The sequence below is a fragment of the Phocoena sinus genome, chromosome 13, assembly GCF_008692025.1.
Source record: "Phocoena sinus isolate mPhoSin1 chromosome 13, mPhoSin1.pri, whole genome shotgun sequence".
NCBI classification, from domain to species: Eukaryota; Metazoa; Chordata; class Mammalia; order Artiodactyla; family Phocoenidae; genus Phocoena; species Phocoena sinus.
The window spans coordinates 38,198,109-38,223,671 of NC_045775.1; the positions used below are offsets into that span (position 1 = coordinate 38,198,109).

The window sequence follows — 25,563 nt, forward strand, 5'->3', positions numbered from 1 at the left end:
ACAGTTATGTTGAACAAGTGGGATTTTTTTGGGGGGGGGTACACGGGCCTCTCACTGTTGTGGCCTCTCCTGTTGCGGAGCACAGTCTCTGGACACGCAGGCTCAGTGACCATGGCTCACGGGCCCAACCGCTCCGCGGCATGTGGGATCCTCCCGGACCGGGGCACGAACCCGTGTCCCCTGCATCGGCGGGCAGACTCTCAACCACTGCGCCACCAGGGTACCCCACAAGTGGGATTTGTATGGTACAATTACAAGGTAACATTATTATTTTCTTCCATTAAACTTCTGATGGACTATTTAGTTCCTATTTTGAGTAAAACCTCCTTTAGGTCCGAAGACTTTTCCAGTTACTCTTAAGCAGTAAAAATGGAAATTCCTTTGCTCGTACTAAATAATAGTCTGAGTCCAGTGTAATAATAAAAACTCCAAGCTTCATCCCAAGTTAAAGCTCTGTCCTCCTCAGACCTCCTTCAGCCTGGAAACCTGTGTGGACGGAGGATAGATGGTGTCTGTTGCTTGCAACGTAGAATCTTGACTTAATAGATTCGTTTGTCCGTTCATACATTCATGTATTCATTTGCTCAGCATTTACTGAGTGCCCATTTTATGCCAGGTGCCCTGCTAGGTACTGAGGATACTAAGATATTTCTCACCTGGCACATTTACTCCCATCCTCCTACTACCTTACCTTTGTCTCTTTAGTATAGGAGGGAGGAAAAGTAGAATAGGAACGGTCTTTTTTTTTTTTTTTTTAACTAACATGGGTGTAATTCCCTGTGGCAGCTGTTCCCCTTTTGTTATCTTTGTGTGTTTGCTGGATATTCCCTGATGGTCCCCTCTAATTGCAGCCCTCATGGCTCCTGCAGCTGGTCACTTGTGATCTTCCCAGAGTTTCTTCCTCCAGTGGCACTTCCACTTTCTTCTGCTGAGATCTCCTTGAAGAAGTGCATTTGGACAGTATCCTCTTTAAAATCCTAGATGGTTAAGCCTGTGGATTCCACATCCAATCTGTGAACACTGGGCAAGGTAATAGACCCAGTGATGGCTGCCCAGATCCCCCTTCAGAAATGAAGGGCATACTCCCCCAGGTGCTGTTGCCCAAGGTCATACCTCTTCCCCAAGGGCGGCCAGCACCAACGGCTGATCAGTGCAGAGGTATAAAGTCCTGCCCCCTCCACCTCACTGTGGAGCAACTCTGAAGGGCCATTCCAGCTTCAGAGGTTCCTGGGGCGGGGTGGGGGGGATTGGATGAGGTCTTTGTTGAGGCTCCACTTCTCCCTCTGCTTCCTTCCCTTTCCTCCCACAGGTGCTGATTCCAAGACCACTCCCTAGTAAACCTCCCTCTATGCTCACCTCCCCCTCATGCTGGCTTCCAGGGAATCCAACCCGCAACATGCACCATCGCCATGATGTAGGCGAGAGGGAGGAACTTCCGAACCCGGCCCTCCCCCTGGCTGCAACAGGCCACTTCGGCTAGCCTCTCACCCATAGGCAATCCCCTGTGTCCCTCAAGTTCTAGGGGACAGGTATCAACCTCAGTACATGGTCCCCAGGAAGCCCCAGTCACTAGACCTGGAGAGAGTGGTCAGGAGGGTCCTCCTTTCCTCCGTGGTACGGGAAGGGGGAATTCCATGACGTTGACAACTCTACCCTCAAGACCCAACGTCTCCTCATCCATATCAATCCAGGCACTCCCTTGAGGTCAGCAGTGGCTAAAGCATGCAAAACCATCTTCAGAAAGCTTTCTCCCATTCTGTATTTTGAAAGGAAGGGGAGTTGGTTCCTCTTGTCTTGGGACCTCAGTTGAAACTGAGCTAGAAAAAGTCCCGTTTTAACACCCGGTGATAGGCCAAGGCCACACTACAGGAGTGGGGAGGGTGTCTCTGACCCCCACTCTGTGTCATTCTTAGTTATGCAGGCTCCAGGGTAGTGCTGTTTGGCGACCAATATCATCATTTTTAGTGACAGTAGCACCTTCATTTCTGCTTGTGCCTTTTTCTCTCTAAGGTGGGGCTGGTGTGTCCTTTCTATCAGCTGTTTCTCCCACATGTGTGTGATTTTACCACCCTGGCGATGGCACCCACCAGCCTGGCAGATGGGCCAGCCTAGGTGGGGCTTCTCTGGGCCCTAGCTGCTTCCATGGCTGGGACTCTAGCTTTTTCGACTTTTTCACTCAGTCTCTCCACCCTCCCACCCTCCATCACCAAATTCTTACAGCACTTATTGTTTAGACTCTATGATTTTTCTCTCAATTCTTGTATTAAAAAAATTTTAAGAATATATAAATTGTATATATCAATTTAAAAATAGTTCTGGGGAGAAAACGGGAATTGTTACTACATTAAAAGATTCTTATTGATTTCAGAAGCCTTGAAAAGTGAGTAAATGTGTGTCTCACTATCTGGAAATGCAGGGTGTGCACAAATAGCCTGTCTGCTCCTGGAGGGAAGGGAGCCACTGGCTCTTCCTCTTCCACCAGCTTGATGCCCTGAAGCAGGATACATGGTAGCCATGGACCAATGACTCCTTTGCTGCTAGTTTAAGGACAGCATGATAGACAGGACCTTTCATGGGCAAAAACCTCATCCCTAGACCTAGAAATGGAAGCCATTAGTCTCTAAGTCATTGATTATCCAGACTTGAGACGTTGGGGAACCTGTGGTTCTTTAAAACTGGATCCTTCTTATCAATAAGCACTTAGGAATACAAGTAGGAAAAAAAGCTTGACCCTTTCCTCCATAAAAATCACAGAACTCTTTTTGAAAGATGACAGATTCTGGAATGGGGGTGTCAAAAGTCACAACATTTAATATTAGATATGGCATATGTCTGTGTGAACTATCCCATAGCTTTGGCCTGAAGCCAGACACAGGAGGGGTAGGGTATGGTTTTCTGGTGCTGGAGTTCAGTGACGGGAAGTGTGAGGATAGGTTTTTGAAAAGTCCCAACTTAAGAGTCGGTTTGGGGCTTCCCTGGTGGCGCAGTGGTTGGGAGTCCACCTGCCGATGCAGGGAACACGGGTTCGTGCCCCGGTCCAGAAAGATCCCACATGCCGTGGAGCGGCTAGGCCTGTGAGCCATGGCCGCTGAGCCTGCGCGTCCAGAGCCTGTGCTCTGCAACGGGAGAGGCCACAATGGTGAGAGGCCCGCATACCGCAAAAAAAAAAAAAAAAAAAAAAGAGTTGGTTTGTTTGGAGGGAGTAACATGCAAGTGTTACTTGTTATTTCAACAGAGAAAGAGCGTGCCTCTGTGATTGCCCTTCCTCCCATCTCTGCTCCCAAGCCTGCAGGCTCTCCCACCCCCAAACAACTAATTGGCCAGATGAGGGCCAGATGGGTAATCCTTGAGATAACATACCTGGTAGCACCAAGACTAGTGCGGGGTCTTGCATGACTCTGAGAGCCTCTCTTGCCTCACCTGAGTTTCAGCCCTGATATATGATAATGCACTGAAAGTTGTAAAATACTAAAGAAATAGCCCAGCCTTCCAATATCTCTTCTCCTGGGAGATCCTACCATTCCAACATAATTTCCAACCACATCCTGGACCATACTGTTACTTTAACGGATTACTGAGGTCTTATTTCTTCCATCTGCACGCTGCATCCCAGGTGCCTGCTATCTATCAAGCTTGTAACTTAACTCATTGTGTCTATCCCATCCTCCTAGGGGTGTGCTCTATAGAGGAGAGGAAGCTAGAGACCCAGTCTTGTTCCTTGTTAAAACAAGATGGGTGTTTCCCTGCTGCCACAGCCTTTGTCACCAAGCAGTTCGGTATATAGCTGGGAGAAGGTAGGAAGATTTGCTGGGAGATGGGCAGTTTGCTCCCATTTTAAGCGGCTTGGGTGCTTTGCCTAGCAGTGCCCTCTGCTGCCCTCTGTGGCCAAAACATCAAGGTCTCTAGAGACACTAAATCCTGGGATCCATCTCTCCCTGCCATCATCTTTTAAAGCTTTTCTCCTTTAGTTCTCCATGGGCTTTAAAAAGTAAAATGGGACACTCTAGCCACAAGCCTGCATCTGGTTTACACTCTTAGCTCCTTCCTGCAAAGGTTGTTGAACTGAATCCTAGAAGAAATCTTAAGAGGTCATTGGGCCCCTCAGCTCTGCTGGCTCCAATCCTTCTGAGAATTATATAGGCTTTTAGCGAACCTCTCACTGCCAAAATCCCAGATTCTTCAAAGTTACTCACTGGGATTTCCACAAAATCTGCGTGGTTGTTTACTTTAGCTTGGGACCTTTCGCTTAGAGGGCAAAAGTCCCAATTAGAAACATGGGCAGGCTGGCCATGAGAAGGATCTACGTTAATAGGGTTGATGTGTTCTTGACTGACACTTTACCTTTCCACTTTTTTTTTTTTAACACTTAAGAAGTTAATTTCATAATCTCAACCTTGCTGAAATGTTCTCTTTGGTTTGAAGGTGTTGCTTTGTGACTGGCAAGCACAGCTGAGGACTCAGAGGTTTCTCCTTGCTCTGGCAGTGCATGGCTTTCGGCACCTGAAAGCCATCAAAGCACCTGTTTCTTCTCCCACTCCAGTCCCAAGGGAGGTGAGTAAGCTTATTGCTAATTAATAGAGAACTGTGTCTCACAAATTTGAATTCTGCGTTAAGACAAGTAAATGTGTCCATTAGGATTGGCTGGCTGGAGAAGCCCGATACAAAATCAACTCATTCCTGAAACCCACCAGCACCAAGAAGTGGTTCCCTAGAGGGATTTGCAATTTTTGTTTGAATTTCTTAACTGTCAGGCCTGATATTTGGTTTCAAAGTCTGTGCACAGTGCTCAGCCACCCTAGGAAAATGAGGAAATGTGCCTGGTTCCTCAGTTCTCTACTGCTTTTTTCACCTATCCTTATTCTGCTTTCCAATGCCTTCCAAAAACTCCTGAAAAATATCTCCACCCCTCTTACAGGATGCAAGGGAAAAACACATCTTTATTTTGTATTTCAGTGGTGACACAGACTTATACCAAAAAAATTCTTATGTATATTACTTTTTCTTGACATTTATTTTTGTATTATGGTTAAAAAAAAGCATAAATTTACCACCTTGACCATTTTTAAGTGTACAGTTCAGTATTGTTAAATGTTCACATTGTTCATTGTCTAGAACTTTCTCATCTTGCAGAACACAAACTCTATGCCTATTAAACACGAATCCCTCACCCCACCCCCTTCTAGTTTTTGTTTTCTATGAATCTGACTAGTTTAGAAACTTCAAGAATGGAATCACACGGTGTTTTGTGTTTTTGTGACTGGCTTATTTCACTTAGTATAACAGTCCTGAAGGTTCATTACGCAGATTATTTTTATATAAAATGTGGGGAAACTAAGGGGGGAAAAGGAACAGCAAGGCTTAGGGTCTCAGGGTGCCACCCATGCTTTCTCTTCTCTTCAACTCATACCTGTGAAGCCTGCAGGGACCTTCTCAAATGAGCTTCAAAGATTAAGAGCCCCCGGTCCCTTCCAGAAATATCCCTGCTGGATCGGTGCCATGTAGGTAGGGAATAGGGTGGGATTCTTGGGAGAGCAGCTTAGCGAAGGTCAGAGCAGAGGCTCCCTAGCGGGCGCGGGTCCATAACAGCGCTTAAAGATTAGCAGCTGGAAAAATCCCTGGGCTCTAACGGCCTGCCCCTGGATCTCTACGATCTCCCCACACCCAGCACCTGCAGTCCCTTAACAGGGCTTCAATCGGACCGTATAAATACACTGGGCAGCCCTGAAATTCTGCGATTTGAGGACACGCTGTCAACTTTTATCCCAAGATCACATTGTAAAGCCAGACTGCCTTCTCCAATTCTGAACCGGCCCGGACCCGCACGGTGGTGGCCAGGTGTTGGGAGCGGGATGCGGCAAGCCAGACCGCTCGAAGGACCTCCTCTCCCGCATCCCCGCTAGTTCAGCACAACCCCGCAAGCAACCGACGTGCCAGCTAAAGGAAGAGAAGAGCAGAGACAGCACTAGCTCAGTTTCACTGCACTGTTTCCCGCGGACCCAAAGGCGCAGAGGCTCGGTCTCCTAGCCTCTCTCTTTTCGGACGGCAAAGCCAGCTGCGTTCTACCGGAAAAAAAAAGCTCATCGCCCAGGCCGAGAGCGCAGCGCTGGGGCCCTCGGAATTACCGTCACCGGGCCCAAGGGGACACGCAGCGGGGCGAAGGACGAGGGAGCGCGGCACTGCCGAGCGGCTCTGCGAAGCGCGGGACCCTCGGCGCTCGCGGTTGTGCCCTGATCCCAGGGCAGAGGTGGGAGGACGCCAGCGCACGGGAGCACTCCCGCTCCTGCAGCACTCCCGGAGACCGACTCCTCGCTGCCACCTAGCCCCACTGAAGGTGCGCCTCCCCAGTGCGGAATCCCTCCTAGCTCCCCGCCACCCCGCAGACCTCATAAACAACTTCTGGAACCGCAGAGGGCGGAAGCGGGGCGGGCGGGCCGCAGCCGAGCGGAGCCCGGGGGCAGTGGGGCGGGCCGGGGTCAGGGCAGAGGCTGCGGCCGCGCTTCCCTATTGGCCGAGACGCCGTGGGCTGCCCGGGCGCGCGGCGCGGGCGGGGCGGGGCGGGGCCCTCTAGCGAGAGCCCGCCCCCGCCCGCTGCGCCCGCGCCCGTCGCGCCCGCCCCACCCCCCCCCGCGGGCCGCCGGAGTTTTTAAAGTGGGCTGGCGGCCCCGCGAGCCCGACATTCGCGAGCGGTCAGCCGCACAGCTCCGGCGCCCGTCGCCTCCCGCCCCAGCTTTCCTGAGGCGGCCGTACAATCCTCGGCAGTGTCCTGAGACTGTATGGTCATCTCAGCCTCCGCGTCCTCCCGGCCCCGGACTCTGCCAACTCCCGTCGTTTGAGCCACTTCTTCTTTTTTGAAAACCCAGAAGAGTGACTCCTGACTCCTTTTCGAAGGAAAAAGGAACCTCGGCCCCCCTCTCGCTGCCCTTCTTTTGCGTGTGACAGCCTCCTCCCACTCCTTTCCCCGACCCCGCCTCCGCGTGCAGGTTCCTCCCCGTCACCTTTCTCCACCCCCCTCCCCCGCACCTAGCCAGCAGCCCGCAAACTTCCACCTGGCTGTGCGGGCGCTCGGGACCTGCGAGCACTCGGGACCTTTAACACGGGCGCGGGCCTCCGGGAGTGGGCTAGGGCCACAGCGAAGGTAGCGGCGGCAGCCCCCACCGGCCCTGGAGCTCAGGTGCTCGGCGTCTCAAAGGGCCCCCGCAACAATGACAGCTGACAAGGAGAAAAAAAGGTAAACGGGCGTCCGGAGCTGGTTCAGGGTGGGGGTGGGAGTGGCGGGGTTTCGCGGGATCGGCGCGACCGCGAACCACTGGGAAAGGAGCGTGGAGCGGTCTTTGAGGCCGGGAGATAGATTTGGAAAGTTTGGCAGGGGAGGGCAGGTGCCCCGTCTGGGGACGCGCGGCTGCGGTTTTGCGGTTGAGAGTTCTGTGGCCCGAAGGAGTCGGGAATCAGCGCGGGCAGCGAAGCCAAGAGGCCGAGGGAGATGGCCCTAGAGGTCGGAGGTGCTCCCGGGGTGCCTTCCAAAATCCATCCCCCCAAACCCACCCCCGCACCAAACCCCCGCGGCCAGCACGTTGAAATGTTTCTTGGTTGACTCGGCTCAGGTCAACTTTCGACTTTCTCACGGCTCGCATGAGGGGCAGCACTCACTCCTCTCTTTTCCTCGGGACCCTTGGGGTTCTTCCAAACGAGCTCTGCCCGTGCTGCTCCCCAGACTGGCGAGGGGCCGGAGGCGGAGCGCGGCGCTGGTAAGGGCCCCGGCAGAGCGGCCAGGACGCAGCAAAGGGCCCCACTCCAGGGTTCCAGACCCCACGGAAGATGGGAGAAGCCCCTTTCCTGATCTCGCACCTTGCCTCGGCGGGAGAGTGGGTAGTGGGCCGGGCTGCCTCGCGGAGGCAGGTGTCTTGGTGTGTGGGGAGGGGATGGCGACACCGGGCGCTCCCGGCAGGTCCCGGTGTCTCTCTCCCAAGAGGACAGAGAAGGGCAGCCACGATCTGCCCGCCTGCCCTCGCCAGCCTCTCAGCACTAGCGGAGAGGCAACCTCACTGCCCTCTCCCGGCGAGGGTGAGAGCGCACGGAGTGGCGTGCAGACGTGGGAACCGCCTTGCCTCCCGCAGTCGTGCGTGGCTAGCCGCCTGACCCCCCTCTCCTCCCAACCTCCATTCGTGCTGCCCCGCGGGCGGGAGCTTTCAGCCCCGTATTCGACGGCGGCTGGCGGGGCTTGTGTGCGGAGAATTGTAATCGAACGCGCGGCCGGCTGAAGGGCCTGAGCCGCGGGAGATCAGCTGCTGGAAGGCTGTGCGGTGGTTCGGGGATGGGGACCCAGCCGCGATGGGCGGGGGTGACCGGCCTCGAGCCGGGGAGCCCGAAGAGCTCAGTGCTTGGGTCGATTTACTCTTGCTCCGATTTCCACTGTGGGACCGGAGCCAGAAACCGTGTATCCTCTGGTCGAAAGCGGCGGTTCCTACCTCGGGGCACCGATAAGGATTTGATAAACAGGAGCGAATCGCGCCCGTTCTGGCCGAGCGCCCGGGCCCTTCGCTCCCGGATCGCTGGGGGGAGGGGATTGAGCCCCGCTCCCGGGTTGCGGCCGCGGCTCCCCTCCCGCGTCACGGTGGCGCCCCCAGGCTTGAGACGGCTGAGGGAGCCTTGCCCTGGCCGTTCTGGGCCCTGAGACTGCAGCCGTCGCTCGCCCCCGGGGGCCTCGGAGCAGCCCAGGAGTCCTGTGTCTTTGAAGGGCAGCGAAGCAGGGAAGGGACTTGAAGATTCCAACGCATTTTGTTAAGCCAGTATAGCCTGCCAATAATAATGACTGAACGATCAGAAGACAAAATTATAGTCAGCTCCTTTGCGCGCGCTGGGCTCTGGAGCCGGCGAGGGAACTTATTGTGCATTTTACAAGTGTGATGCCTATCGGTGAATGTTGCAATCGCGGAGGTGGGGCCTGATGGTAATCTTGACAGATGTGTGAAGTGTCAGTTTCTCCCGCGCGGCTTTGCGCGGGTCCTGTGCTATTATGTATGTTAATCGTCGCAAGAAACTTGGAGTAGGGGCAGAACTATTTCGACATACCTGGCTGTAGTGCCTCTTTCGTTAGAGATAGAGGGAGCCAGAATCGGAGCAGGGAAAAGTTGGGTAATCAGACTCCGAATTATTCACTAGAGCGGCAGGTTTAAGAACCACTGTGGGGATTGCCTGTGAGATGCCTAGGAGGCTAGAGGCGGTGGCCCCGCGTGTCTGCTTTCTGCTCCTTGCCTTTGGTTTTATGTCGCAGACTGGCAGGGCAAACAGTGTGTCCCTCACCAACCGGAGTCCTAAGAAAGGTTGTCCAATTCATGTTGGGCTAATTGTTTTGAGACGTATTTACTTTTCTAGTCTGGCTCTGTTTGCTGGGGGCATGCTCCTTGCAGGACCAAGGTGAAATTCAAATATGTGAACCAATGCATTGAAAGTTGGTGTGTCATGTAAGTGGCAGTCCTTAGCTTTGCCAGAGTGCCTCACAAGTTCGGTGTGACACCTGCTATGGGGGCTTTCAGATTAGGATTCTGTGTATAGGTTCTTAAGATGTGATTCTTCTGGTTCCCGCAGAGCCATTTCTTCCCCAAAATTCCAGATTCATGGAACATTAGCAATGTTCCTTCTAACAACAGTCTTGCAAGAAGTGGACAGGATTATTTTGTTCCAGAAAGTTCACGCATCGATGGCGATGTTAATGTTTAATAAAAAAGAGTTTGCTTTCTAAACGTTGGCTGGCCGACTGGGTTTCAGAGTGTGCTCTTTTAGCCGTGGTGGGCATTCCTAGTGACATCAGAGATGGCCAGAAACAAGCTTGCTAAGGGTGCTGCACTCACTCACTTGCTGCACTCATCTGTCAGGAGTGAAGTGAAGGTCTCATTAATCAGGGTTCCTGGTTCTGTGAAGAGCTAGAAAGTGTCTGGGCTACTCACTTCCTGATAAAAACAATTTCTGAGCCCCTTCCCTGGAAGAGAAAATAGTCTGGAAGTTCTTAGGTACATGGGGATTGGAGAGTGGTTTGGGTAAATATAAGTTGGATCTTTGGATAATCAGGGATCAAAGTCCATTTCCAAAGCCAGACCCAGCTCAGAGCTGCTTTCCAGAAAGCTCCGATTGCTTAGCGTGGGGCCTTGGGTGGGAGGAAGATCAGGGGTAGCAGATCAGAAGTTTTCTATCTCTGTCTCCCCCTGCCAACTGGATGTAGTGGTTCCTCTGCTAAAATAAAATCAAAGCCCACCTTTTTTTCTATTCGGAAGGCAAAATTATTGCTGGACAGTTTTCCTCAATTTAAATATATTTACTATAAATATTCCTTCAACATTCGATGTCTCTTTCCAATTACATTACCAGAATGCAGGTGTGATAAGGAATTGATGTAACACATTATAGGTTCAGGTGAATAAAATTTAATTCACACAGCTTTCATTAAGTTCAAAAGAATGCTATGACTACAGGTTTTTTTCAGCACTGCTGATGGGAAGCTTACAATTATTTTATGCAGGGACTATTCTCCAGTGGGGCAAATTGCTTTATGAGGCAGAGAACTACCTGTCAGCAGAGACATTCAAGCAGCTACTATTGATAGATTGATTCCTGTATTGAATAAGTTGGCATTTTCACTAGGAGTGAAAACCATGAGAACAAAACTGTTTAATTCACTTTGAATGTAAGTCAGTCTGTGTCTCTCTCTCTTTATGTGTGTGTGTGTGTGTGTGTGTGTGTGTGTGTGTGTGTGTGTGTGTAGGGTGATCCTCAACTTTCTAGGAATCTATTCTGTAAAATGTTTACAAATAGAAGGAACCAATTAGATAATTCTTAGTGCTCCAGGATTTCAGCCCAATACATTTGAAAATATTTGCTGTCATTAATTATCCCAAGATTTAGGCTTTTCTACTTCTCAGGAAATCTCTCCAGTGGTATTGGCCTATTTTTTTGTATTTTCCTCAGTTCTGTCCCATACCAACATGTGTTTTCATTTTAGCCTAATGAATCTTCCCTATTGTATTTGGTACTGACCATCATTGATAGTTCATAGCAGGTAGGGCTTTTGCCAATATTGTAAAGTTAGCAATGTTTGCTCTCAGGGTCCCCAGTACCCTTTACCCCCACCCTCCTCAGTACCAATGTCTAGTTTCGTGATGAAAACCAGCTCTGCTATTCACGATGTAAACCAATAAAGACAACAAATGTGTATTGAACACCTACTCCGTCTTTGGATAAAATGCTAGAGATATTAAGAAATAAGGGAATGTGGTCCTGGTCTTCAAGTTGCTTAGTTTGTTTGCGGGGAGGGGAAGGACACACAAGGAAGCTTACCTAAAAATACAGTAGCTGGCAGCTTACCTGTCACTTTTCTGTTGAGATCAAATCTTTTGAAGCTAAAGATAAGTTCTTTTTGTTTTGCGGTACGCGGGCCTCTCACTGTTGTGGCCTCTCCCGTTGCGGAGCACAGGCTCCGGACGCGCAGGCTCAGCGGCCATGGCTCACGGGCCCAGCCGCTCCGCGACACGTGGGATCTTCCCGGACGAGGGCACGAACCCGCGTCCACCGCATCGGCAGGTGGACTCTCAACCACTGTGCCACCAGGGAAGTCCAAGAAGTTCTTAATAGCATTTCAGTCAATAACTATACATTTAAGCACAGACAATTATTGAAAAGTATTGTGTGTTGGGGAGTGGGAGAATGGGTTCCTGGTTTTCCCTGGAATCACACAGGGTAGGCCCTGATCACCAGCATGAAGACTGGCTCTGAGGGAGGTCAAACAGAGGGAGTCAGTGTTGAGGGTAATGAGAGTAATGAAAAGTGGGGGGGGTTCAAGGGTATCCCTGTGGTGTTCTCTGACACCATAGACAGAAGAGCCCCCAGAGTTGAATGTTTACTCTTCTTTGTACACTTGCTTTGGTGAGGGGCACGGAGGGAGGCTAGGGATAGAGATTCTGGTCCCACTGAGGATAACCGTGGAGATAGCTATGATTCTGGGAAGACCAAGAAGGGAGAGGGAGTTTCTTAATCTGGGCTTTGTGAATGGGCTTCAGAGGGGTGGTCCAGGAGCCTCTGAAATTGGCTGCTGGTGTTATGGATAAAAGCATATTTTTCCCTAAGGGAAGTCAGTTGAGCTCTAATAGGCTTTCAGAAGTTCTGTGATCTGGAGAAGGCAAGCCCTTGCTCTTGGATGTCTGATTTGGTGAGTGCCTTACCTTTTAGGATCTTACTGTTCAGGTCTCAGAGGGGTCCTACGTTTCACTGCCAGTGTCTCTCCCTGTCTTGGAGATGGGGGAGGAGGTTGGTGTGTACATCTAGTAAAGATTCTGTAGTGCAGCTTAACCTTACCTGTACCCACCTGTCTGCCCACCCACATGTCTACCCTCAGTAATGGGAGGAAGGGGAACTGAGTGCCCTGCACAGGCTTAGTTCTGGTGTGGTTCATTCTTTTTAGTAATTTAAAAAAATTTTTATTGGAGTACAGTTGCTGTACAATGTTGTGTTAGTTTCTGCTGTACAGCAAAGTGAATCAGCTATACGTATACATATATCCCCTCTTTTTTGGATTTCCTTCCCATTTAGGTCATCCCAGAGCACTGAGTAGAGTTCCCTGTGCTGTACAGTAGGTTCTCATTAGTTACCTGTTTTATACGTAGTAGTGTATATATGTCAATCTCAATCTCCCAGTTCATCCCACCCCTCCCTTCCTCCACCCCCTCCCCCAGTATCCATACATCCATTCTCTATGTGTGTGTCTCTACTTCTGCTTTGCAAATAAGTTCATCTGTATCATCTTTCTAGATTTCACATATAAGCGATATTATACGATATTCATTTTTTTCTTCTGACTTACTTCACTGTGCATGACAGCCTCTGGGTCCATCCATGTCTCTGCAAATTGCACACTTTCGTTCCTTTTTAATGACTGAGTAATATTCCGTTGTATATATGTATGGTGTGGTTCATTTTGTTACTGCTTCTTAAAATGGCCATGAAATATTATCCTCATGTTTTCTATCATGCTCAAACAGTTATTGGAGGTCTTTTTAGGTACTAGGAATGTGTGTGTCCTTATATCTGCAATAGGACGAAACAAAAAACCCAAACACTTAGTCTTATTTGTGTAAGCACTGTCCTCAGAACTTTCCATGGGTGAACTTTTACTCCTCATAACAACCCGTGAGATAAGCCCTGTTATTATCCCCATTTCACTGATGGGAAAGCCAAAGTATAGAAAGGTGAATTGCCAAAGGTCAAGTAGGTAGTATGGGTGGAGCTGGGATTCGAATGGAGCAGAATGCCTCCAGAGCCTGTACTCTTTTTTTTGCTGTTGTTAGTATGTTTTTTAAACTTTTATTTATTTTTTAACATCTTTATTGGAGTATAATTGCTTTACATTGTTGTGTTAGTTTCTGCTGTATAACAAAGTGAATCAGCTACGCGTATACACATATCCCCATATCCCCTCCCTCTTGCGTCTCCCTCACACCCTCCCTATCCCACCCCTCTAGGTGGACACAAAGCACCGAGCTGATTTCCCCAGAGCCAGTACTCTTAACTAGTGATCCACACTGCCTTACCTTACCTAAGATATCTATAAAGTATCTAGTACCATGCCCAACCCATGGAAAGTACTCTATAAATGATAACTGCTTTTGCTGTTGTATTTACAATTATTATAATTACTTTTCTCTTTTGCGATTCATCACTTGTATGGAACCTCACACGCAGACAGGGATTGAAGATATGAACGGTAGACTTGGAAGCCCTGGAAACTCTAATTTTTCATGGGTTTTCCTCCACTCTGGCAGGAGATGGTTCTCTACTGCCCCCAAAAAGTTCAAAGCTTTCCACCTCCCACTTTTAACAGGTGGCAAGACTTAAGTAATTCCTGTAACCTTCAGACTCCATTGTGCAGAAGAACCTGTTGGAAGCTCTTCCTCCGTGGCTTCTGGAGAGCCATCTCCAAATCAAGTTGCACAAGACCACCTCTGGCCCTTTTGATCTTTTGAAATTGTGAGCACAGGAAGGAGAGAATGGACGGGAAAATAAAGAATAGCTATGATCATTGCAATAATAGTATGGTGCGTTTTTATAGAGCCCTTCTCTGATGAGCCCCAAGCTTTCACAGCCATCACACCATTGGCCTCTGCACTGTGAACCTCAAAGGGCTTGTTGAGTTTTCCCAGTGCTGCAGAACACAATTGCATGAACATATCATAGCAGAGAGAGAAGCAAGCCATATTGGCAATTGCATATCACTGTGTTTGTGGTGGCCATGCATGGCGTGCCAGTATCTGTGATTTTTCAAGTAGAGGTTGGTGCAGTTTGTCACCAATGGTCTGGTCCCGCTATGGAAAGCCACAGAACTGATCTGCAAGTATGAGATCAATAAGAGTGACAGGGCCCTGTGAGCTCTCTGGAGCCAAGAAGACAGGCATGTGGAATGGACCAGAATGTTATCTACCTCTAAGTGGTCTTGTTTTTTCCTGTATTCTCAAGAGTACCAGTTTGCTTGACCTCCTTAGACTGTTTCCAGGGGCCAGTTGTATATCAGCAAACTTATAATATGACATGACCATCAGAGCCTTTACATGTTCCCAGGAGGCACATTTTCCCACCTTCACTTGGAAAAATTCTTTAGTTTTAAAGTTACAAGTAACTTCTATGTGAGATAATGACTCTGGGAAGCAGGTCCTTTTCTCATGTGGAAAGATATTTCAGAAAAGGTGGTTTGTCAGTAAGGAAAATTACCCCATTAAAAAATATGTATTGATTTGCCATGCCCCCATCTGGCGTTTTCCCAATTTTACAAAGCCAAGGAAGTGGATTGTTAGAAATCTCTTCTTATATTCCTCCAGTGACTTTCTGCATCCCATATCCATGGTACCTTCGAATAAAAAATTCAAACCTGAGAGGTTAGTGCTGGGAATCATAACAGATGAGTGATTTTATTGGATGAAGCTGTATAATAAAGCACACGAGTGGGAAAATGACTCCATTTTCTGTACTCACACTTGTAATGTTGGAGGTTAACTAACCCCCATTGCGATGTTGGCTGCCCACAGATGCTGGGGGTACAGCTGATATGATAGTCTTTTTAGAAGTTCATCAATTCTGTAACAGCTTTAGTTGACTCTTTTGGTCTCAATTTCAGTCTGAGTCTCCCTGCTGTTGACCTATGAGTGTGGGGAGTCAGTGGCTCACTATGAATAAGGGGACACATGGCCTCAATCTGTGTTCAGAAGCATTTTATAAATCCTTTAAAAATACATTGGTTAAAGTGTATGATTTTTTTTTTTTTTGGTAATAATCATTTAAATCACTGTGCTGGGTATCTAGTCGTACAGTTCTCTCTCTCTCTCTCTCTCTCTCTCTCTCTCTCTCTCTCTCTCTCTCTCTCTCTCGATGCTATATTTATATTAACAAATATGTATGTCTTACCCTTGATACAAATTTTTCATATTGTTACCACTTTGAGTAAGATTTGTCCTGACTGCCTCTGGGTAGAGGGCAGGGGGAAGGAAGGGTAACACATTATCCTAATTTTATGTTTGAGAAACTGAGCTGTAAAAAGAAGCAAACCATGTCACCTGCAGTGAAAGCTACAACTGGACCCAGGTGTCCTTTGGGCACCTGTTACAAGCTAATGAAGGAGCATGAACACGAAGGGGGTGACTCAAACTTCAATGCTAACTACTCTCATTACTAATGAGTAATTACAGCAAATATCTACAGGCCTCCTTCCTACCTTTACAGCTTCCTGTTGCTGAAGCACTTTGGAGTATTGAGAAAGATTGTCCTGGAAAATACGTCATACACAGTTGCAGGAAAGAATGGCTTTCTGTGAGCACACAAAATCAGCTGCTGTCTCTGTTTATGAATTCCACGTGGAAACAGCAGAAAATTGTGCCTGTGAGGAGCTGTTCGAGGGCCCATTCTTCAGAACTTCAAAACAAAATTTAAAAAATCAATTCTGGACAGTCAAATATATGGGGAACTGGGACTCTGTGATGTTTTTACAGAGTGTTCTAGAAATAATAGGACCGTGCAAGTAAAACACAGATCATTTGATAACCACTCTTTGATGAACATATAACCTCTACACTATTTTTCTGAATGAAAATACTCATGTTTAATTGAGTATATCGCGGTATACAAAATATGCCATGTGGAGAATTCAGGGAGCTAGAAGATTATCATTCACTCTGTGAAGATTCCAGGCTAAACCCCAATAATGCTCCTTCCTTCTCTATTTGGTTTAAGAAGCACTCCAGTGAAATTGCTTTCTTCAGTGTTTGTAAACCACCGTAACCTTGTGTTTCTCTCCTGTGTTTTCAAGAGTTCTCAGATACTATTTTAGCATGGCAGCCTTCACTCCAGCACTGGCTGAGGTTGATGAAGCTAATTTTGGTGCCCAGGGTAAAGAGAGAGAGAAGTCATCTCTAGAGCCAAAAGGACTTTCTGGTGCCCGGGTTCAGAGCTGCGTGGTGTTACTGGACACACCACATTTCACCCTTAGAACCTTTATTTGTGTGATTCCACAACAAATGTTTATCCAGATATTAAGGTAAGAAAAGTATGAAGGTCACATTTTGCTGGTGACAAGGGAGCTTCTCTAAAGGTAACTATATCGCCATGCCACAGGAGTCTGTCTTTTCTCCTGTACCAGGGCTTTAGGGGAATTAGTGGTAGTGGGGCATGGGAGCCACAGCTCTTTCGCAAATTTTTGGCTTCCTTGCCTTTGCTCTGCATGTCCTGGCGCAGCTGACACAGCCCCTCCCCTTTGGTGAGGTTCTTTGGGGTGGTCAGGAAGTCAGGGGGAAATCCTGATCCACTGTGTGGCTGCCCCACTTTCTGGTGCTTTCTGATATTCTCTGGAAATTAGCACCCCCATGCATTTCCCTGCTATCTGACTGGCTGGGAGGCAGCCTGGCTGCTAAAATAGCTCTCCTAGCCTCTCAGAACAGGTTTGCATGGCGCTGATACTGCCCCTATTTTAGGCAGGGTTGTCATGTCCTTGGAGCACAGTGAGTCTTCAGGGTGGGGAAGGGGTTCCTTTTGTGGATTTGAGTGTTTCTCCTGAAGATCTCCAAGGATTAGCTAGACACATTCAAAACCTGAATGAGGACATGGATCCTTGGTCCAGCTTTCTTCCCAAGGGCAGCCTACACAGCTGTGGGAATTCATCTCATTGACAATAAGGGACCCCACTCCAACCCTCTCACCCCGTTCACCATCACCCAGTGTGCTTCCTGAACCCCAGATGTGCCAGTCTCCTCGCTCTGCTGCAAGGGCTGGTTCACTCCACGTCACAGGTCTCCTTCCCACCTCTGCTCCCTCAGCCCAGTCCCTCCATCTAGGGGACTTCTCCTGACTTCTCTTTGTACTCGAGTATCTCCCGCTTTCCTAGCTTGAGCCCGAGTGCCCCAGGTCCTACAGAACCTTCTGCAGTAGTTCCCACACCAGCACCTCCCCCTCCACTCCTTTCTAGCTCTTGGCGACTTACGCGAGAGAGCCCGCCTGATTATATTTCCTTGTTATCTAGTGACACTTCATGTGTTCTTGTCTTTCCAGCAACATTACATGTTGCTCAAGGGCAAGGATGTCTAATTTTCTAATGTGCCTTGTAAACACCGTGCATATTTTGAGTCCCCAAAATCATGCTTAATTAAAAAAAATCATACAAGTGCTTAATGTCTCTTGGTTCACTTGGAAAGCCTGGCTCTTGGGCTCTCCTTTTCTTTTTCATGTAGATTTGAGCCCTTTATTTATTTTCCTTTTTTTTTTTTTTTTGCGGCACGCGGGCCTCTCACTGTTGTGGCCTCTCCCGTTGCGGAGCACAGGCTCTGGATGCGCAGGCTCAGCGGCCATGGCTCACGGGCCCAGCTGCTCCGCGGCATGTGGGATCTTCCCGGGCCGGAGCACGAACCCGCGTCGCCTGCATCGGCAGGCGGACTCTCAACCACTGCGCCACCAGGGAAACCCTTATTTTCCTTTTTTAAAAAAAAAAAAAAAGAAAGAGGAAAAAGAAAAAAATACCCACAAGACCATAGGCAGGTCTGGTTGATACATGATTTTACATCAAATGCAAACATTAGGCTAGTATTGTGAAGTCAGTGCTTCACTTCAAGATTGCCCAACGCTCCAAGGCAAGTACCAGCCAAACAACAAAGTACTTACTTGCTCTAGGTTAAAGTTTAAAAAAGCCAGGTGGGAAAGTGTGTGTAGGGGAGTACCCACTCTCAGGTTAGAAATCATCTTCCCTACGAGGCCTTCCTGATTCGCAGCACATTGGTTACCCCTGCATTTATATGGTCTTCAGTCTGTGTCTTATTACTTGTATGATGCTCTTAAAATTTGCTTTTCACTGTGTGTGTGTGTGTGTGTGTATGTGTGTGTCTGTCTGTCTCTGATCACCACATAGGTGGTAAGCCCTTCAGGAGCAGAAACCTAGTTATCTTTTTTGTTCTTTCTTCTCACAGCACTGAGAACAGAGGCCCACATTTGGTGCCCAGTAATTGTTTGTAGACTCAGTAATTCGATCTATGTCATGAACTTTGGGCTTAGTGCAGTGGGTTAGAGATTTAGGCAGAAACCTTTGCTCAGATCAACTTACCCATCCTCCTTGGTCACCCCCCATACATGTAGTGAAGTTTGTGTGGATACTGTCATCACCGTGTACAAACATTCTAGGTTACCTACTAAATTCAGGTGCCATGCCATGTAGTGAGGTTACAAAGAGGCATTAGAGTCTAGTCCCCTGCACTCAGGAGGCTTAGAGTCTAGCTGGTGAGTCAAGGAGTTCCTGAAATGATTTGTTTAAAACAAGGCAAGATGGTTTATGTTAATGGTTGTCTTAGCCCCACCTTTACGATGTTGCTGTCTTGTTAGGAGGTCAGAACTAGCTCAGATAAAACATTGAGCAAACTGTGGAAGATGGATAGTAATTGAGTGCGAATAAGGGTAAACAGATCTTGTGTGTTGTGAATAGTTTCAGGAAAGGAACTGATCAGCATAGATTAGAGGGAGGTTTAATGGAGGAGCATTAAGAGGTGGGTCTTGAGGATTAGGTAGAATTTGGATAGGCAGATGGGTTTGGGGCATTCCAGCAGGGGTGAACAGCTGGAGTAAAATGAGGAGGTAGGAATAATGAGGGTGGTGTACAGGCCGGTGCTGGGAAGCCGGCTCCTTCCAGAGCTGAATCCGGAGCTGTGTTAAAAGATGGGAGATGGGGGACCAAGCCCAGGGTGGTGTTGGGAAGTTGAGGACATCATGATTCCTCTTTGAGTCATGATGTGATGGAATCTTAGGGCTGCCTTGGGGCCACAGGAGCAGTGCCTGCTTCTCTTGGGAGTTATTTGGACTGGGAGCTGCTCAGGGCACATCTGTTATCTTCCGGCTGGCTCTGTGTAAGCACCACAGGGTGGTTGGACGGTGCCATGGTTGTCCTTCGTAAGGCTAAGAATGTTCCTCTGTATTGCTTAGGAAATAAGTCATTCGCAAATGTGCCCAGATTGCTCTAGAATATATTTCTTTTTGGACTGTACGACACCTCAGGGTAATAAATGCCTCCCAGTGTCCAGAGTAGGAGGCTGGAAGGGGACAGCTTACTGTGTTCTAAAATAGCTTCCATCGGGCTCTGTGGACGGGTGCACTGATGCTCATTCCACGTCCTCATTTTGATGGTGAAGCCTCTGTCTCCTTAATAATGTGATAGGGGCTTTTGTTCTATCGTTTCTTGCCCTTTGTCACTGTAGATTCTAAGTTTTTGAGTCTGATCATTATAGAAAGATAGGACAGGCCCTTCAATGCTCCACTGTTTGTAGGGAGAGAGATGGCCATGCTTTTTGTCAGCCTCTACTGATCACTGGGAATTGCATCCCCTGCGTGAAGTGGCAGCTGAGCTGTTCCCTGGCCTTCTCCTTTCCTGTTGTGTGGCTACACCATTCCCTAAAGCCCGAGCTCTGGTGTTCTCGGACAGATGTAGCCAGAGATAAAAGGAGCCATCTTTCTGGAGTCACCTGGTAGGGTAGCTGGGGTAGGGTAGTTATACCCACAGCAGGTATAACGTTTCTCCTGGAGGTATTTAGAAGCATTTGAGGTCATGGCTGGACACTTGCGAGCAGGGCCTTGGCAGAGATCCTGAATCCCTGAAGAAGTTCCCACACCAGGGCCCAGCAGAGGCCAAGCAAGTCACTTTAGTGCACCCTGTCCAATGGTACTTCGAGGGAGGCCGCTACTGTTGATAGCTCTTGTCTTGGAATTTAATGTCATTGTGGCAACTGTGTGTCCCGTCTCTTCTTCCTTTTCCAGCCCCTCAGTAATTCGTAAATGGTTGTCGAACTGGGAAATTGCTCCCCCTCCCAGGGAGGATTGCTTTCTTCAGTGATGTGCTCACATTTAACACCTACTCTGTGCAGGCTGCTGAAATCTGGGCCTGAGCCCAGGAAGGGCCCTCCGGAGCCAGGTGGATGGGGGCTTCCTCCCCCGGGACTGCAGGTGGTGGAGAGCCGCAGAGCTCAGTGCAGCCAGCCCAGACACAGGGGCTGCCTGGGGCCTTGGGAAGCCCCTGGGAAGTGGCCTCGGGGATGTCCTGAGAAACCCCATAGGCCAGGAAGTGGTGTTTACCTTAATCGAGCTAGAGCTAGAATTCCAGTCCGGCATCCACCTGCCCACAGCTCCAGATAGGCCCCCGGAAGGGAGAGGAGGGTGATCTAACCCAGCTAATCTGTGATGACACCATTAGGGTAGGAAAGCTGTGAACTTACCATGTCTATTCCTCTCTGTTTTTTGGTTTTTTTTTTTTCTTTTCTCTTCCTTTCCAAAGTAAAAGTACTTTTGAAAATAACAATTTTGCGAAACTCCTAACAAACTGTTTGCCCCACCTGAGTCAGTTCGGTGATGGGACCTGGGCACACTTGGTGGTGGTGTGGTCACAGAAGCCACTGGCCAGCGTTGGGCCTTGAGAAATCCTGGTGACCAGAGCACCCGGGCAGAAAGGAGTCTCAGATGACCATGAAGGGTGATTCATTCTTTCCTGAGCCATTCATTTGAGCACATTTGAACCATTTTCCACACTCAGATCAACATAAGCCTTGGGACGCTGGGCCACCTGTAGCTCCTTGTATGGATCCAAATGTTACAAGGGTAATGACGTAACAATTCTCCTGGAGTTAGATTTTTCTGGGCCAAGGCAGAGTACATGTTTATTTTGGAAAGGGACAAACTTTCACCCACTTGAATTCCTTTGCCTCCAAAATTAGTGTCAGGGGATGACCACAGCATTCCATATTTCTTACCCTTTGTTTTGCCAAACAGATTGTAAATGCCCCTAGGGCCACTTTTTACTTCTTTTGTGTCCCTGGCAAAGCCAGCCTCCATAGGAGGTTCAGAGGAGCTCTCAAAAATCTCTAGGACTCTGAGAGACTGTTCTAGATCTTTTTCAGACTTGTGTGACCTAGAAAGGTAACTTAACCTGTCTCTGTTTCCTATTCCTAAATGGCGGTTAGATACACTAACTGCGTTCTATGAGTACTGTTATTATAAGTTTGATATGAGCTAGAGTTTCAGTAAAACCATGCATTTTAAGAGCGTATTGCACTTTGAAAATGTTTTTTGCAACCATTACCTCAATAGAAAGACCTTTGAAGAGTATAAAGTACAGACCATTAAGGCAGCGTTATTAACAAGAACAGCAGTATAACCATTTGGCACATCACTACCTGTTGGAATGATTTGACTGCAGTTGGGAGGGAATCTTAGCAGACGCTGAAAGGAGACGCTGGCTCTCCAGCCTTTAACTGCCGCTACCACCAACTGCCCCCAGGGTTGGTTATGTGCTCTTGCCAATCATGATTTTCAAGTTTGAGTTGTATTTCTCCCATCTCCTGAGATGGGAGGAAATCTGATAACACCAAGAGACCAAGGAAACTTCCAGGACTCCTGAAAAATGGTCTGACTGTGGATGTGCCCTTTTCCATGCCTGGCCTGTTCTCCCCCTCACCTGTGGAGATGAGGGTCCATGGCTGCTGCCATCCTGTTACAAGTGGGGATTTGCCCTTCGATTCAGCACCCCCAGATCTCTAGACCTAAAGAGCTGTATCTGCACCACCTCTGCTCAGGTCCCACTTGTTGCTCTGTTTCTCACAAGCAAAACCTAACTAACTATGGGCCCCCAAAGGGACTAAGGTGTTCAAAAGGTCAGGCAGCTTGCTGGGAGATGTAGAAATGCGGGGCACACTGAGGCCTCGAGATGCCTGGGCTTCCTGGTCTTGCTGGTAGTGGGAAGAGGCTTTGGGTGTGAAGAGCTTGGCTCTGCCGCTTAGTGACCGTGAAACTTGGCCGGTCACTCCATTCTGGCCTCAGATCTGTCACCTGCAGCATCCCTGACATCTCTTGTGCCTGAGCTGGCCCTTCCCTCAGCCCCATCTCGAGGCTGGACAGCTGCTGGGGCCTTAGGGCTCAGCTTAAATATCACCTCTTCAGAGAAGTCTATCCCCACCTCCCTCAGTTAACCGCCAGCCCTCCAACCCTCTTCTCCATTTTTTTTTTTTTTTTTTTTTTTGAAAGACAGCATTCCCCACATGCTGTCATTCACTTCTCTGCTTATTATCTGTTGCTGCCTCCTGGTTTGTAAGCTCCTTGAGGGCGGGGGCCGTGCTGCCTTGCTTGCCACCATACCCACAGCGTTTGGGGCAGTGCTGGGCACCTATGAGGTGCTCCTTAAATATTTGTTAAATGAAATAATTATCCCAGGGTTGCCGGGTCTTTGTCCTCAACCTGGCATTATCATTTCTTGCATTTGTTCGCTCAGTGCTTAATTTTTTCCCAAAGCTCATGATGTAGGTTAAAGTAGTTGTCATTCTCACCATATAGATGAAACAAGCGAGGCACAAAAATGTGATTGCAAAGTCAGGGCAGAAGAGCCCATGTTAGCAGAGCCCTGACCCCAGCCTCTCTCCACTGGCTGGTGCTGTCTCTCTGGGCACGTTATTTTTCTGTCATGGTGATGTTATTGTTTGTCTTATTTGGCAATGTTTACGCCAGAGGAGTAGGGGCCATTGTGTGTTGGTGGCGACTGGAAATACACAGCAGAGTCCCAGGAGAATGCCACTGTCGGTCCTCACCACAATTAGCAATTGTCGGGCCAGGGGCAGTGACTGGGTGGGAGTTGTTCCCTACGTGGCTGGTGGTTCTGAGTGTTAAAATACCACTGCCTGCTCCTGACAGAGGCAAAAGAGAGGAGTGGGGGGACCTCAGTCCTATTTCTGCCCAGTCCTGTCCATCCCACTACTTACATCTAGGGCCTTTCTGCTTGGGAAATGTCCTGTTGTATGCCTAGCAGAATTCCTGTGGCCTGGTGGAAAGGAAACAGGAGTGCTAACCAGCTGGGTGACCTCTGGGCCTCAGTTTCTCCACCTTTAAAATGGGCTAGTAGGTGGGAACCAGTTCCATTGTGAAATGAAGTCCAGGTGGAACCCGGTCCCGACTCCTGTTTTCAGGTGCTTCCTTAGGGAAGGAAGATGGGAGGTTAAAGGTGATCAGTGGAGATTTGGAAAAAGCATCTCCAATTCCCCTGTAATTTCCCCCTCTCCAAGAGGAGGTTCTGTTAAAGTGGAGAGGGGCAGAGACTTGCGAGTCATTACTGGACATGGCATGATGCCAGAGAGCAGGGGCTGGACCCACTTCACTGACAGCAGCAGGACCCCCTCCCCACCCCCCGTTAAGGAGAAAGTGGGTTGAGGTGGGACAGAATGTGTGCTGCCCAGCAGTTTCTACAAAAGGGAGCAGTTGTTACCAGGCAGGGCCGCGTCTCATCTCCTAATGCCGGGGAAGAAGGAGGCAGGCTTCTCGGGTGAGTGAGAGCATCCTTAACCAGGAGGCCTGGCTCCCCACTCTGATAGCATCATGGTGCAGCCGTTGTGCACTCCCTCTGAGCTTCGGCTTCTATAACTGTCAGATGGCTGTTGTAATCCCTGCCCTGCCAGTTGGATTGGGGCTTGGAAAATACAAACTACTGCAAAAGAAGGGGTTATTACTTCTGTGATTCACATATAAGTGTGTGTGCATATAAATAAACATATCCGGGGTGCTCAGGGTTGATACTGACATGAGATGATGGACACAAGCTAGCTGAGAGTACTGAGTCCTTCAGTCTGAGGCAGTGAGAGAGACAACTGAGTTAGAAAGCTGGTGGCCTTGAGAGGAACAGGCCTGGAAATTGCTGAATGGAGTCATGTTGTGTTTGGGGGGAGGAGGAAAGCGATGTGGGACAGAGGTGAGTCATGGTGCGTGAGTGCTGGGGAGTCACCTTGAACTTGGGCCAAAAAAGTAGAAATATTGGGACTTGGGTTTATCTGCCTTACATCAGGTACATCAAGTTCTGGATGGCCGCCCACTGGCCAGAGACCTGAGGTGGACGGCTCTCCCTTGCCGCCCTGGAGGCTTTCTGCTGGCTTCAGCCCTGCTGAGCAAAGTCCACTTGTTCACTGGAGTTCACACAGACTCCTTGCCAGGCCTGCCCAGAATCCTGTCTCCTCTGACTTCCTGTGCTCTTGCATAATATTTCCTTGCTTCTTGAATGGCTGCCCCCAGTGCGGGGGCAGCTCCCTGACGCTGCTGGACGGAGAGCAGGATGTGGAGGGAGGATAGGGATGTGCAAACGTCACCCAGGGATGCCTGGGCCTGAGGGAGGAGGGCAGTGCTCCCCAAATTGCTTGGTGGGAGATTTTAGCATAAGGGTAGTTAGGGAGACTACGCAAGAGTATGTGTGTGTACACACACACACCCAGACCCTATAAGTTGTCTCTCCTGTAAAATTTATTATTATTATTTTTGCAGTACGTGGGCCTCTCACTGTTGTGGCCTCTCCCGTTGCAGAGCACAGGCTCCGGACGCGCAGGCTCAGCGGCCATGGCTCACGGGCCCAGCCGCTCCGCGGCATGTGGGATCTTCCCGGACCAGGGCATGAACCCGCGTCCCCCGCATTGGCAGGCGGACCCTCAACCACTGCGCCACCAGGGAACCCCTAAAATTATTTTTAAAGTAGTTGTTTTCTTCTGATTATAAAAAGTATACATGTTCCTGTAAAAAAAAGTCATGGTACAGAAAGGCATCAAGATAAAACTAAAAATCACCAAAATTCCACCATCCAGAGATAACCACTGTTAACACTTTGGTGAACATACTTTCTTCTATAGAGTAAATATGGACATGTAATTGCAGAGTATAATCATACTATATACTGTTGTGGAAAATGCATTTTTCATACAGCAACTTATCAATATTCTCTCTTGCTATCATGGTATATAGATTTAACACAGCTGTACTTAGTTCCACTTACAGATGTATCATAACACAATTCCGATTCATCGACACATCCTGGTTCAGAAAACAAGCTCTAACCAGCCCAGAGATGTTCGCAAACTAAGAAAGCAGCATCTCTTGTATATGCCTGACCAATGTGTCAGCTCTGGTGTCCCAGAAATAACTACAAATTAAAAGTTTTTGTATCCATGTAGGCCTTTCTCTAGGCCTAGAGTAATTCACGAGATTACATAGAAGAGG

At 48.8% G+C, this 25,563-nt stretch overlaps 1 protein-coding gene across 7 annotated transcripts in view; it reads left to right on the plus strand.

Moving 5' to 3' along the window:
- Positions 1-5,926: 5,926 nt before the first annotated feature.
- EPAS1 (endothelial PAS domain protein 1) overlaps positions 5,927-25,563 on the plus strand; it is an 89,152-nt gene continuing 69,515 nt past the window's right edge. For 2 of the 7 annotated variants that reach the window (XM_032653242.1, XM_032653243.1), the window contains exon 1: positions 6,673-7,228. Coding sequence is in view for 3 of the 7 variants with exons in the window: in XM_032653238.1 (XP_032509129.1) it covers positions 7,630-7,745 (116 nt within the window). In the remaining 4 variants the exon portion in view is untranslated. Of the gene's footprint in view, positions 6,332-6,664; positions 7,229-7,461; positions 7,746-25,563 lie in introns of those variants that run through there. The other 5 variants (XM_032653241.1, XM_032653240.1, XM_032653239.1 and 2 more) reach the window with 5 other exon arrangements.